The sequence below is a fragment of the Oncorhynchus nerka genome, linkage group LG6, assembly GCF_034236695.1.
Source record: "Oncorhynchus nerka isolate Pitt River linkage group LG6, Oner_Uvic_2.0, whole genome shotgun sequence".
Lineage (NCBI taxonomy): Eukaryota > Metazoa > Chordata > Actinopteri > Salmoniformes > Salmonidae > Oncorhynchus > Oncorhynchus nerka.
Genome location: NC_088401.1, coordinates 11,847,092 through 11,861,212, shown reverse-complemented (window position 1 = coordinate 11,861,212; position 14,121 = coordinate 11,847,092). Strand labels below are relative to the sequence as shown.

At 43.3% G+C, this 14,121-nt stretch overlaps 1 protein-coding gene across 1 annotated transcript in view; it reads right to left on the bottom strand.

Moving 5' to 3' along the window:
• Positions 1–3,157: 3,157 nt before the first annotated feature.
• The window catches only part of LOC135572160 (docking protein 6-like), a 114,930-nt gene continuing 103,966 nt past the window's right edge, over positions 3,158–14,121 (bottom strand). Inside the window, exon 8 of the mRNA XM_065019267.1 lies at positions 3,158–3,475. Within this exon, the coding sequence (XP_064875339.1) occupies positions 3,279–3,475 (197 nt within the window). The 3' untranslated portion in view covers positions 3,158–3,278. The remainder of the gene's footprint in view (positions 3,476–14,121) is intronic.

The following is a 14,121-nucleotide window of genomic DNA, read 5'->3' as shown; positions in this document are numbered from 1 at the left end:
GGTATTCCTCAACCTCCTGGGTATTCCTCAACCTCCTGGGTATTCCTCAACCTCCTGGGTATTCCTCAACCTCCTGGGTATTCCTCAACCTCCCGGGTATTCCTCAACCTCCTGTGTATTCCTCAACCTCCTGTGTATTCCTCAACCTCCCGGGTATTCCTCAACCTCCTGTGTATTCCTCAACCTCCTGTGTATTCCTCAACCTCCTGGGTATTCCTCAACCTCCTGGGTATTCCTCAACCTCCTGTGTATTCCTCAACTTTATTAAAACAAGATGGCTGACATAAACAACAGGAGAAGGAAATGTAACGTGGAAAACAGCAAATGACGAATGTCACAGAACATCCTAGAAATACTTTGTCTTCTTACCATAGTCGTATAAATACTCCAAACGAAATGAAACTGATTCGTCCCTTTACAGTTTTACACAGTTTTAACATCGTAACAAATAGATAAACGAGAACCTTTCGTAGGCACATTCTTTGTTAATCCAACCAACGTTGAGGTTTAAATTGATTCACGTATGCGTTAAGTAGAACTAAACAAATGTGCTAATTGTGTGATCTAAATACATGATATTCATGGTTATTATTTTATACCGTGCCTTGGACGTTTTGGGGATTCCATATAAACATATCTACCGCTATGAAAATAAATAAATAAATAATCAAACAAAATAATTAATAGGATAAACAGTTTTGGACAAATATCCTCATCTGAGTACCTCAATAAACAGATTGTCTTTTCTTGTGAACATTGACTTTGTGTTCTTGGAAACTGTGAATTGGTGGAAACTGTATCATTTCTCAGATAGTGACAAGACTTTAAAAAATAATGTAATACAAATTGACAAGACTATTTTCAGAATGTCTTGCTCCAGATATGTACCGTAATCATCGCTAACAATGACAAACACAGACCCAGAGACAGAGGCCTCTGTCTGGTACAGTAGTGTCACACTGCAGTCTGCATGCATCACAAGGCACTTCATTCAGTGGCTGGAGGACGAGGTGCAAGGTCTGGAAAACACCAGTAGTCAGAACAGGTCTGAGGGCTTCACACAGACGGCATCAAAACGCTTGTTAACCAGATATACAGTGGCAAGAAAAAGTATGTGAACCCTTTGGAAATACCTGGATTTCTGCATAAATTGGTCATCACATTTCATCTGATCTTCATCTAAGTCACATCAATTGACAAACATAGTGTGCTTAAATTATAGTATTTTCCTCTCTATATTGAATACATCATTTAAACATTCACAGTGTAGGTTAGAAAAAGCATGTGAACCCCCAGGGCTAATGACTTCTCCAAAAGCTAATTGGAGTCAGGAGTCAGCTAACCTGGAGTCCAATCAATGAGACGAGATTGGAGATGTCGGTTAGAGCTGCCCTGCCCTATAAAAAACACACACAAAATTTGAGTTTGCTATTCACAAGAATCATTGCCTGATGTGAACCATGCCTCGAACAAAAGAGATCTCAGAAGATCTAAGTTTAAGAATTGTTGACTTGCATTAAGCTGGAAAGGGTTACAGAAGTATCTCTAAAAGCCTTGATGTTCATCAGTCCACGGTAAGACAAATTGTCTATAAATGGAGAAAGTTCAGCACTGTTGCTACTCTCCCTAGGAGTGGCCGTCCTGCAAAGATGACTGCAAGAGCACAGTACAGAATGCTCAATGAGGTTAAGAAGAATCCTAGAGTGTCAGCTAAAGACTTGCAGAAATCTCTGGAACATGCTAACATCTCTGTTAACGAGTCTACGATACGTAAAACACTAAACAAGAATGGTGGTCATGGGAGGAAACCACAGAAAAAGCCACAGAAAAAGCCACTGCTGTTCAAAAAAACATTGCTGCACGTCTGAAGTTTGCAAAAGTGCACCTGGATGTTCCACAGCGCTACTGGAAAAATATTCTGTGGACAGATGAAACTAAAGTTGAGTTGCTTGGAAGGAACAAACAACACTATGTGTGGAGGAAAAAAGGCACAGCACACCAACATCAAAACCTCATCCCCACTGTAAAGTATGGTGGAGGGATCCTCATGGTTTGGGGCTGCTTTGCTGCCTCAGGGCCGAGACAGCTTCCTATCGTCAACGAAAAATTTAATTTGGAAGTTTATCAAGACATTTTACAGGAGAATGCTAGGCTATCCGTCTGCCAATTGAAGCTTAACAGAAGTTGGGTGATGCAACAGAGCAACAACACAAAACACAGAAGTAAATCAACAACAGAATCGCTTCAACAGAAGAAAATTAGCCTTCTAGAGTGGCCCAGTCAGTGTCCTGACCTCAACCCGATTGAGATGCTGTGGCATGACCTCAAGAGAGCAGTTCACACCAGACATCCAAAGAATATTGCTGAACTGAAACAGTTTTGTGAAGAGGAATGGTCCAAAATTCCTCCTGACCGTTGTGCAATTCTGATCCGCAACTACAGAAAACGTTTGGTTGAGATTATTGCTGCCAAAGGAGGGTCAACCAGTTATTAAATCCAAGGGTTCACATACTTTTCCCACCCTGCACTGTGAATGTTTACACAGTGTGTTCAATAAAGACATTAAAATGTATAATTGTTTGTGTATTATTAGTTTAAGAAGAATGTGTATTGTTGTGACCTAGATGAAGATCAGATCAAATTTTATTACCAATTTATGCAGAAATCCAGGTATTTCCAAAGGGTTCACATAGTTTTTTTGACACCGTATTTTAAATGTAATTTAACAAGGCAAGTCATTTAAGAAAAAAAATATTATTTTACAATAAGTCCCTATTGCCGGTTGTGATTCAGTCTGGATTGGAACCAGGATGTCTGTAGTGACATTTGAAGCATGGAGATGCAGTGCCTTAGACCGCTGCGCCACTCGGGAGCCCACGAGGGTCAGAGTTAGAAAGTCTAAGCCTTACAGTCCTGTTTCTCAGACTTTGCTAGTATTTGAATCGTATGTATTTGTTCATGCCTTTTGAAGTTGAGATGATTCTACACATACCGTACGTACAGACCTGTACTCTTGGACAAGCAGACCATTTGGTGGTGCTTGTTGCAGGTGAACAGACTGAAACAGCCACAAACATTACAGAAAGGTAGAACAGATCTCCCTAATGAACAGGACCCAGCAGGTGTCCCCCAATACTCCTTTCATAAGTATATATATATATATATATATATAAGTATATATATGTATATGTACCTGTCTACAATTAACACTATCACCATAATGTATTAACATAAAATGATACATCATACATGTTCCTATACATATTTCTACAGGCTTTCTAAAGTGTTGGAATGCCCAGTTTTGTTCTGAAGGTACTTGTCATTGGAGTCACCTGGCTGCAGTTTGAGCCATAGCCACTGGAGGGGGATAGTGCCTCTTCCTGGTGCTGAGAGGACTGCTCTTCTTCTGTCTTTCCAGAGAGGAAGCTGGGGAAGGTCTGTGCTCGGGTCATCAGGGTCATCGTCAGGCTAGTACCTGGAAACAACAGAAGGCCCGTGGTGAGGAAGAGGACCGTCTCTCTGGCTATACTACATCCCAATGTCCATACTGGTACATACCACAGGAGGTTGGTGGCACCTTAATTGGGGAGGACAGGCTCGTGGTAATGGCTGGAGAGGAAGGGGTGGAATGGTATCAGATACATCAAACATATGGTCTCCATGGTTTCTATGTTTTTGATGACATTCTATTGGTTCCTTTCCAGCAATTGCTATGAGCCGTCCTCCCCTCAACAGCCTCCTGTGGTACATACTTTACATCGTTTCATTCTACAAACAGCTAACTCTAGTCAGAACAGAGCCAGTAGATGTTTCCTTGGAGTGCATAAGTTTGTCCCAAGCCTTGCTATTCAAGGAGACATGGGATGGGAGCACGGTAAAATAAAGCAGAAGGGTAAAATGTTTATGGAATTGTCTTATCGATATGCAAGAGGACAGAATAATAAATACTATTTCAACTGGGATAAAACACACAACTACCACTGGACAAAGGAACACAATTACATATTTAAGGAAGCTGATCTAGAAAACATATTTAGATACCAGTTACGAGGCAATGTCAATCAAACACAACTTAACCCTTATCTACAAAGACAAAATGGGTCAACTGATATATGGCTAGAAGAAAAACACAGAACTTACAACTAGAATGATCCAGAACCCTATGTCACATGTCACCTAACAACAAATGTAATGGTCCTTGTTGAGAACCGAGATACTGCCTCTGGCTATTGAAGTAGGCATGTTCAATGGCATAGATGAAGATGAGCGGCTATGTGCTGTCTGTGATTTCGGGGAGATCGAGAAGGAACTGCACTTTCTATCTGACTGTCCTTTATATGATGATTTAAGAGTGACCTTGTTTGAAAAAAATGCGACAACAGAAACCAGAACTATTCTGGACTACTGATGAAGTACAACTTGAATGACTATTCAGAACAGAAATATTTCTGGTTGCAATTTTTATTTCCAAAGCTTGAATGACGAGACAAGATAGGTTGTATAACTTAAAGGTATTTGTTTTGCGTTTAAATCATTTTGCATTTCAGTAGGAGTGCAAATGTGTATTCCATGTTGGAACCTTAATTGGGGAGGATGGGCTTGTGGTAATGGCTGGAGAGGAATCTGTGGAATGGTATTAAATACATCAGATATATTTCCATGTGATTGATACCAATCCATTTACTCCATTCCAGACATTATGATGAGCTGTCTTCCCCTCAGCAGCCTCCTGGGACGTGTATATGCATGTAATTACATACTGTACGTAGGTATGGTACTAGGTGCGTACTTACGTAGGTATGTAGGTAGGTAGATAGGTACATGCTAGGTAGGTAGGTATGTACCACAGGAGAAGGTTGGAACCTTAATTGGGGAGAACAGGCTCGTGGTAATGACTGGAGCAGAATGAACGGAATGGTATCAAATAGATCAAACGTGTTTCCTATGGTTTCCATGGTTTCCAAGTGTTTGATGACATTCCATTTATGCCGTTCCAGCCATTATTACGAGCCGTCATCCCCTTCAGCAGCCTACTGCGATGTACAGTTCCCAGTGTTTGCTTTGTTGTACTGTACAGTCCTAAACATTTCACATATTTCTCTGCACCACAAAACAACCTCAGTAAAAACTCCTCTCTTTCTTAAATCAAATGAATTGTCAAAATTGCTTCACGCTTCCTGTAATTGAATATCTGTGGAAACAGGGATGTAAATAGATACTGGTGTTCAGGTGTTCTATACTGCAGGAGTTCTATACTAGAGGTGTTCTATACTGCAGGAGTTCTATACTACAGGTGTTCTATACTGCAGGAGTTATATACTACAGGTGTTCTATACTGCAGGTAATCTACACTGCAGGTGTTCTATACTGCAGGTGTTCTATACTGCTGGTGTTCTATACTGCAGGTGTTCTATACTACAGGTGTTCTATACTGCAGGAGTTCTATACTACAGGTGTTCTATACTACAGGTGTTCTATACTGCAGGTAATCTATACTGCAGGTAATCTATACTGCAGGTGTTCTATACTGCAGGAGTTCTATACTGCAGGAGTTCTATACTACAGGTGTTCTATACTACAGGTGTTCTATACTGCAGGAGTTCTATACTACAGGTGTTCTATACTGCAGGAGTTATATACTGCAGGAGTTCTATACTACAGGTGTTCTATACTGCAGGTGTTCTATACTGCAGGAGTTCTATACTGCAGGTAATCTATACTGCAGGTGTTCTATACTACAGTGTTCTATACTGCAGGAGTTCTATACTACAGGTGTTCTATACTGTAGGAGTTCTATACTACAGGTGTTCTATACTGCAGGTGTTCTATACTGCAGGAGTTCTATACTGCAGGTAATCTATACTGCAGGTGTTCTATACTACAGTGTTCTATACTGCAGGAGTTCTATACTACAGGTGTTCTATATTGCAGTTGTTCTATACTGTAGGTAATCTACACTGCAGGTGTTCTATACTACAGGTGTTCTATACTGCAGGTAATCTATACTACAGGTAATCTACACTGTAGGTGTTCTATACTACAGGTGTTCTATACTGCAGGTAATCTACACTGTAGGTGTTCTATACTACAGGTGTTCTATACTGCAGGTAATCTACACTGTAGGTGTTCTATACTACAGGTGTTCTATACTGCAGGTAATCTACACTGTAGGTGTTCTATACTACAGGTAATCTACACTGTAGGTGTTCTATACTACAGGTGTTCTATACTGCAGGTAATCTACACTGTAGGTGTTCTATACTACAGCTGTTCTATACTACAGGTAATCTACACTGTAGGTGTTCTATACTACAGGTGTTCTATACTGCAGGTAATCTATACTGCAGGTGTTCTATACTACAGGTGTTCTATACTGCAGGAGTTCTATACTACAGGTGTTCTATACTACAGGTGTTCTATACTGCAGGAGTTCTATACTACAGGTGTTCTATACTGCAGGAGTTCTATACTACAGGTGTTCTATACTGCAGGAGTTCTATACTACAGGTGTTCTATACTACAGGTGTTCTATACTGCAGGTAATCTACACTGCAGGTGTTCTATACTGCAGGTATTCTATACTGCTGGTGTTCTATACTGCAGGTGTTCTATACTACAGGTGTTCTATACTGCAGGAGTTGTATACTACAGGTGTTCTATACTGCAGGTGTTCTATACTGCAGGTAATCTATACTGCAGGTGTTCTATACTGCAGGTGTTCTATACTGCAGGTGTTCTATACTGCAGGAGTTCTATACTACAGGTGTTCTATACTACAGGTGTTCTATACTGCAGGAGTTCTATACTACAGGTGTTCTATACTGCAGGAGTTCTATAATACAGGTGTTCTATACTGCAGGTGTTCTATACTGCAGGTAATCTATACTGCAGGTAATCTATACTGCAGGTGTTCTATACTGTAGGTGTTCTATACTGCAGGTGTTCTATACTACAGGTGTTCTATACTGCAGGAGTTCTATACTACAGGTGTTCTATACTGCAGGTGTTCTATACTGTAGGTAATCTACACTGCAGGTGTTCTATACTACAGGTGTTCTATACTGCAGGTAATCTATACTGCAGGTAATCTACACTGTAGGTGTTCTATACTACAGGTGTTCTATACTGCAGGTAATCTACACTGTAGGTGTTCTATACTACAGGTGTTCTATACTGCAGGTAATCTACACTGTAGGTGTTCTATACTACAGGTGTTCTATATTGCAGGTAATCTACACTGTAGGTGTTCTATACTACAGGTGTTCTATACTGCAGGTAATCTACACTGTAGGTGTTCTATACTACAGCTGTTCTATACTGCAGGTAATCTACACTGTAGGTGTTCTATACTACAGGTGTTCTATACTGCAGGTAATCTACACTGTAGGTGTTCTATACTACAGGTGTTCTATACTGCAGGTAATCTACACTGCAGGTGATCTACACTGCAGGTGTTCTATACTGCAGGTGTTCTACACTGCAGGTGTTCTATACTGCAGGTAATCTATACTGTAGGTGTTCTACACTGCAGGTGTTCTATACTGCAGGTAATCTATACTGTAGGTGTTCTACACTGCAGGTGTTCTATACTGCAGGTGTTCTACACTGCAGGAGTTCTATACTGCAGGTGTTCTATACTGCAGGAGTTCTATACTGCAGGTGTTCTATACTGCAGGAGTTCTATACTGTAGGTGTTCTATAATGCAGGTGTTCTATACTGCAGGTGTTCTACACTGCAGGTGTTCTATACTACAGTTGTTCTATACTGCAGGAGTTCTATACTACAGGTGTTCTATACTGCAGGTGTTCTATACTGCAGGTAATCTATACTGCAGGTAATCTATACTGCAGGTGTTCTATACTACAGGTGTTCTATACTGCAGGAGTTCTATACTACAGGTGTTCTATACTACAGGTGTTCTATACTGCAGGAGTTCTATACTACAGGTGTTCTATACTGCAGGAGTTATATACTACAGGTGTTCTATACTGCAGGAGTTCTATACTACAGGTGTTCTATACTGCAGGAGTTCTATACTACAGGTGTTCTATACTGCAGGTGTTCTATACTGCAGGTCATCTATACTGCAGGTAATCTATACTGCAGGTGTTCTATACTACAGGTGTTATATACTGCAGGAGTTCTATACTACAGGTGTTCTATACTACAGGTGTTCTATACTGCAGGAGTTCTATACTACAGGTGTTCTATACTGCAGGAGTTCTATACTACAGGTGTTCTATACTGCAGGTGTTCTATACTGCAGGTAATCTATACTGCAGGTAATCTATACTGCAGGTGTTCTATACTGTAGGTGTTCTATACTGCAGGTGTTCTATACTACAGGTGTTCTATACTGCAGGAGTTCTATACTACAGGTGTTCTATACTGCAGGTGTTCTATACTGTAGGTAATCTACACTGCAGGTAATCTACACTGTAGGTGTTCTATACTACAGGTGTTCTATACTGCAGGTAATCTACACTGTAGGTGTTCTATACTGTAGGTGTTCTATACTGCATGTAGGTGTTCTATACTACAGGTGTTCTATACTGCAGGTAATCTACACTGTTCTATACTACAGGTGTTCTATACTGGAGGTTCTACACTGTAGGTGTTCTATACTACAGGTGTTCTATACTGCAGGTGTTCTATACTGTAATGTAGGTGTTCTATACTGCAGGTGTTCTACACTGTGTTCTATACTGCAGGTGTTCTACACTGCATTCTATACTGTGGTGTTCTATAATGTAGGTGTTCTATACTGCAGGAGTTCTATACTGCAGGTGTTCTATAATGTAGGTGTTCTATACTGCAGGAGTTCTATACTGCAGGTGTTCTGTACTGCAGGAGTTCTATACTGCAGGTGTTCTATAATGTAGGTGTTCTATACTGCAGGAGTTCTATACTGCAGGTGTTCTATAATGTAGGTGTTCTATACTGCAGGAGTTCTATACTGCAGGAGTTCTATACTGTAGGTGTTCTATAATGTAGGTGTTCTATACTGCAGGAGTTCTATACTGCAGGTGTTCTATAATGTAGGTGTTCTATACTGCAGGAGTTCTATACTGCAGGAGTTCTATACTGCAGGTGTTCTATACTGTAGGTGTTCTATAATGTAGGTGTTCTATACTACAGGTGTTCTACACTGCAGGTGTTCTATACTGCAGGTGTTCTACACTGCAGGAGTTCTATACTGCAGGTGTTCTATACTGCAGGAGTTCTATACTGTAGGTGTTCTATAATGTAGGTGTTCTATACTGCAGGAGTTCTATACTGCAGGTGTTCTATAATGTAGGTGTTCTATACTGCAGGAGTTCTATACTGCAGGTGTTCTGTACTGCAGGAGTTCTATACTGCAGGTGTTCTATAATGTAGGTTTTCTATACTGCAGGAGTTCTATACTGCAGGTGTTCTATAATATAGGTGTTCTATACTGCAGGAGTTCTATACTGCAGCTGTTCTGTACTGCAGGAGTTCTATACTGCAGGTGTTCTATAATGTAGGTGTTCTATACTGCAGGTGTTCTATACTGCAGGAGTTCTATACTGTAGGTGTTCTATAATGTAGGTGTTCTATACTGCAGGAGTTCTATACTGCAGGTGTTCTATAATGTAGGTGTTCTATACTGCAGGAGTTCTATACTGCAGGTGTTCTATACTGCAGGAGTTCTATACTGTAGCTGTTCTATAATGTAGGTGTTCTATACTGCAGGTGTTCTATACTGCAGGAGTTCTATACTGCAGGTGTTCTATAATGTAGGTGTTCTATACTGCAGGAGTTCTATACTGCAGGTGTTCTATAATGTAGGTGTTCTATACTGCAGTTGTTCTATACTGTAGGTGTTCTACACTGCAGGTGTTCTATAATGTAGGTGTTCTACACTGCAGGTGTTCTATACTGCAGGTGTTCTATAATGTAGGTGTTCTACACTGCAGGTGTTCTAAACTGCAGGTGTTCTATGGTGCAGGTGTTTCACAATGCAGGTGTTCTATAATGTAGGTGTTCTACACTGCAGGTGTTCTATAATGTAGGTGTTCTAAACTGCAGGTGTTCTATAATGTAGGTGTTCTATACTGCAGGTTTTCTATACTGCAAGTGTTCTATAATGTAGGTGTTCTATACTGCAGGTGTTCTAAACAGCAGGTGTTCTATAATATAGGTGTTCTATACTGCAGGTGTTCTATACTGCAGGTGTTCTATAATGTAGGTGTTCTACACTGCAGGTGTTCTATACTGCAGGTGTTCTATAATGTAGGTGTTCTACACTGGAGGTGTTCTAAACTGCAGGTTTTCTATGGTGCAGGTGTTTCACAATGCAGGTGGTCTATAATGTAGGTGTTCTACACTGCATGAGTTCTATACTGTAGGTGTTCTATAATGTAGGTGTTCTATACTGCAGGAGTTCTATACTGCAGGTGTTCTAAACTGCAGGTGTTCTATGGTGCAGGTGTTTCACAATGCAGTTGTTCTATGGTGCAGGTTTGTCCATTTTTACATCAAATACAGTATGTGTTATACACAGAGGCCTCCAGCTGATCCTATCTGGTTTTGTCCAGCTCTGGCTGGATCCTATTTGGAGGGTGTTGGCTGTGTGGTCACTGGTCTGGTCCAGCTGTGGCTGGATCATATAAGGAGGGTGTTGGCTGTGTGGTCACTGGTCTGGTCCAGCTGTGGCTGGATCTATCTGGAGGGTGTTGGCTGGGTGGTCACTCGTCTGGTCCAGCTGTGGCTGGATCTATCTTGGGGGTGTTGGCTGGGTGGTCACTCGTCTGGTCCAGCTGTGGCTGGATCTATCTGGAGGGTGTTGGCTGGGTGGTCACTGGTCTGTGTCTGCCTGTGTGTCTGCCTTTGTGTCTGTCTGCTTGTCTGTCTGTCTGCCTACCAGTGACTCTTCCACATATACCATGGGCGTGGAAGCAGGGGCAGAGAGAGGATGAGGACTATTTGATTACAGAGGGAGCTAAAGGGGGGTGGGGAAAGAGAGAGAGAGAAGCCAGTGTGATGTGAAGTGGGTGATGTGAAGCCAATCACAGCAATGGGTTTCATACAGAACAGGTGGAGTGAGTCACACACACAGGTCAAATGATCCACTTCAAAATGTTCCCAGTACAGATCCTCCACTGTTCACTCCTATCATCACTTTTGAAAATCACTGAGACGGAAACAGAGGAAAAGAGGGACTCTTTTTTTCTCCTTATTAGATTTGTGAAACAGCCGGAGTGCAGCCAACAACAGCCCTCTCTTCTGTCTCTGCCAAGAGAATCCCTTTCTCTACCCACCTCAATGTAGGCTGGAAAGTGACAGTCCGGCTCACAGTGAGAAAATACAACGGATCTGATCATCTGCTGGACCATAAACAGCAGGGTTAGTGTGACTGATGGCATGGGTGGGCTTGTGTGACTGATGGCATGGGTGGGCTTGTGTGACTGATGGCATGGGTGGGCTTGTGTGACTGAGGGCGTGGGTGGGTTTGTGTGACTGAGGGCGTGGGTGGGTTTGTGTGACTGAGGGCGTGGGTGGGCTTGTGTGACAGAGCATGGGTGGGTTTGTGTGGCTGAGGGCATGGGTGGGTTTGTGTGACTGAGGGCGTGGGTGGGCTTGTGTGACAAAGCATGGGTGGGTTTGTGTGGCTGAGGGCATGGGTGGGTTTGTGTGACTGAGGGCGTGGGTGGGCTTGTGTGACTGAGAGCGTGGGTGGGCTTGTGTGACTGAGGGCGTGGGTGGGCTTGTGTGACTGAGAGCGTGGGTGGGCTTGTGTGACTGAGGGCGTGGGTGGGCTTGTGTGACTGAGAGCGTATGTGGGTATGTGTGGCTGAGGGCATGGGTGGGTTTGTGTGGGTGGGTTTGTGTGACTGAGGGCGTGGGTGGGTTTGTGTAACTGAGGGCGTGGGTGGTTTTGTGTGGGTGGGTTTGTGTGACTGAGGGCGTGGGTGGTTTTTTGTGGGTGGGTTTGTGTGACTGAGAGTGTTGGTGGGTTTGTGTGACTGAGAGCGTATGTGGGTTTGTGTGACAGAGCATGGGTGGGTTTGTGTGGGAGGGTTTGTGTGGGTGGGCTTGTGTGACTGAGGGCATTGGTGGGTTTGTGTGACTGAGGGCGTGGGTGGGCTTGTGTGACTGAGGGCGTGGGTGGGTTTGTGTGACTGAGGGCGTGGGTGGGTTTGTGTCACTGAGGGCGTGGGTGGGCTTGTGTGACTGAGGGCGTGGGTGGGTTTGTGTGACTGAGGGCGTGGGTGGGTTTGTGTGACTGAGGACATGGGTGGGGTTGTGTGACTGAGGGCGTGGGTGGGCTTGTGTGACTGCGTAACTCTACACAGACAGACAGACAGACCATGGACCGTAGCACCTCCCCTACTCTCCCCCAGTCTGTGAGAAACATACTGTGATTTGTCAGAGCCTTTTCATTACAAGGGAAGGTCATGTCATCCTATCTGGCCTGGTGGCAGCTGCTGGGTTGGTGGGTTGGTGGGGTGGCAGCTGCTGGGGCGTTGGGATGGTGCACAGGGAGGACAAGGGGACAGGAGAGAGAGAGAGAGAGAGAGAGAGAGAGAGAGAGAGAGAGAGAGAGAGAGAGAGAGAGACGGAGAGAGAGAGAGAGGGAGAGAGGGCGAGAGGGCGAGAGAGAGAGAGAGAGAGAGAGAGAGGAGAGAGGAGACAGAGAGAGAGAGAGCGAGAGAGAGAGACAGAGAGAGAGAGAGAGAGAGAGAGAGAGAGAGAGAGAGACAGAGAGAGAGAGATAGAGAGACGGAGAGAGAGAGAGAGAGACAGAGAGACAGAGAGAGAGAGAGAGAGAGAGGAGAGAGAGAGAGAGAGAGAGAGAGAGAGAGAGAGAGAGATAGAGAGACGGAGAAAGAGAGAGAGAGCAAGAGAGAGAGAGAGACGGCTGGGGATGAGATTACAATAGTGCTGCATAAAGACATCCTAACAGTACAGTACATGTATTATCTGCAAGTGATCCCGTATTTAATCTATGCCTGTTGCAACAGAGATAGTTCTATCATCATATTCTCTCTCCTATCATCATGCCTTGTACTTACAGACAAGAGATACAGACACTGAAGCATTCCTCCATGTACAGAAGAAACACACAACCCTTCTGTACCTGGTCATCCCCTGCTGGCCTCCTAGTTACACCGCTGCCACTAGGTACCTTCCCAAAAGACTGTGCTGCTATAAGACTAGTCTCTCTCCTTAAACCAATATAGATGAGACTAGTCTAGTCTGTCTCCTTAAACCAATATAGATGGCACTAGTCTAGACTGTCTCCTTAAACCAATATAGATGAGACTAGTCTAGTCTAAACCAATATATTCATATTCTAAACCAATATATTCATTGTACTAAGAGAGAGACAGAGAGAGAGATAGAGAGACAGAGAGAGAGATAGAGAGAGAGACACAGAGAGAGAGAGAGAGTGACAGAGAGAGAGAGACAGAGAGAGAGAGAGAGAGAGAGAGAGAGAGAGAGAGAGAGAGAGAGAGAGAGAGAGAGACAGAGAGAGAGAGATAGAGAGATAGAGAGATGGAGAAAGAGAGAGAGAGCAAGAGAGAGAGAGAGACGGCTGGGGATGAGATTACAATAGTGCTGCATAAAGACATCCTAACAGTACAGTACATGTATTATCTGCAAGTGATCCCGTATTTAATCTATGCCTGTTGCAACAGAGATAGTTCTATCATCATATTCTCTCTCCTATCATCATGCCTTGTACTTACAGACTTCCTATCCTCCTCTAAGGATCAAATCCGAACACTGCTATTAGAATTGCTAATGCTGCTGCAGATAGGCGGATAACTGTTGAACACTTTGCATTGCAGAGAGGGAGAGTGTGTACGTGGGAGGCAGAAAAGGAGCGAAAGACAGACAAAGAGATAGGCAGGGGAAGAGAGAGAGGGAGGCAAGCACCAGGGAGAGAGAAGTAGAAAGCAAGGGGGGGATTGAAAGAGAGGGAGGCAAGCACCAGGGAGAGAGAAGTAGAAAGCAAGGGGGGGTTGGAAAGAGAGGGAGGCAAGCACCAGGGAGAGAGAAGTAGAAAGCAAGGGGGGGTTGGAAAGAGAGGGAGGCAAGCACCAGGGAGAGAGAAGTAGAAAGCAAGGGGGGGTTGGAAAGAGAGGGAGGCA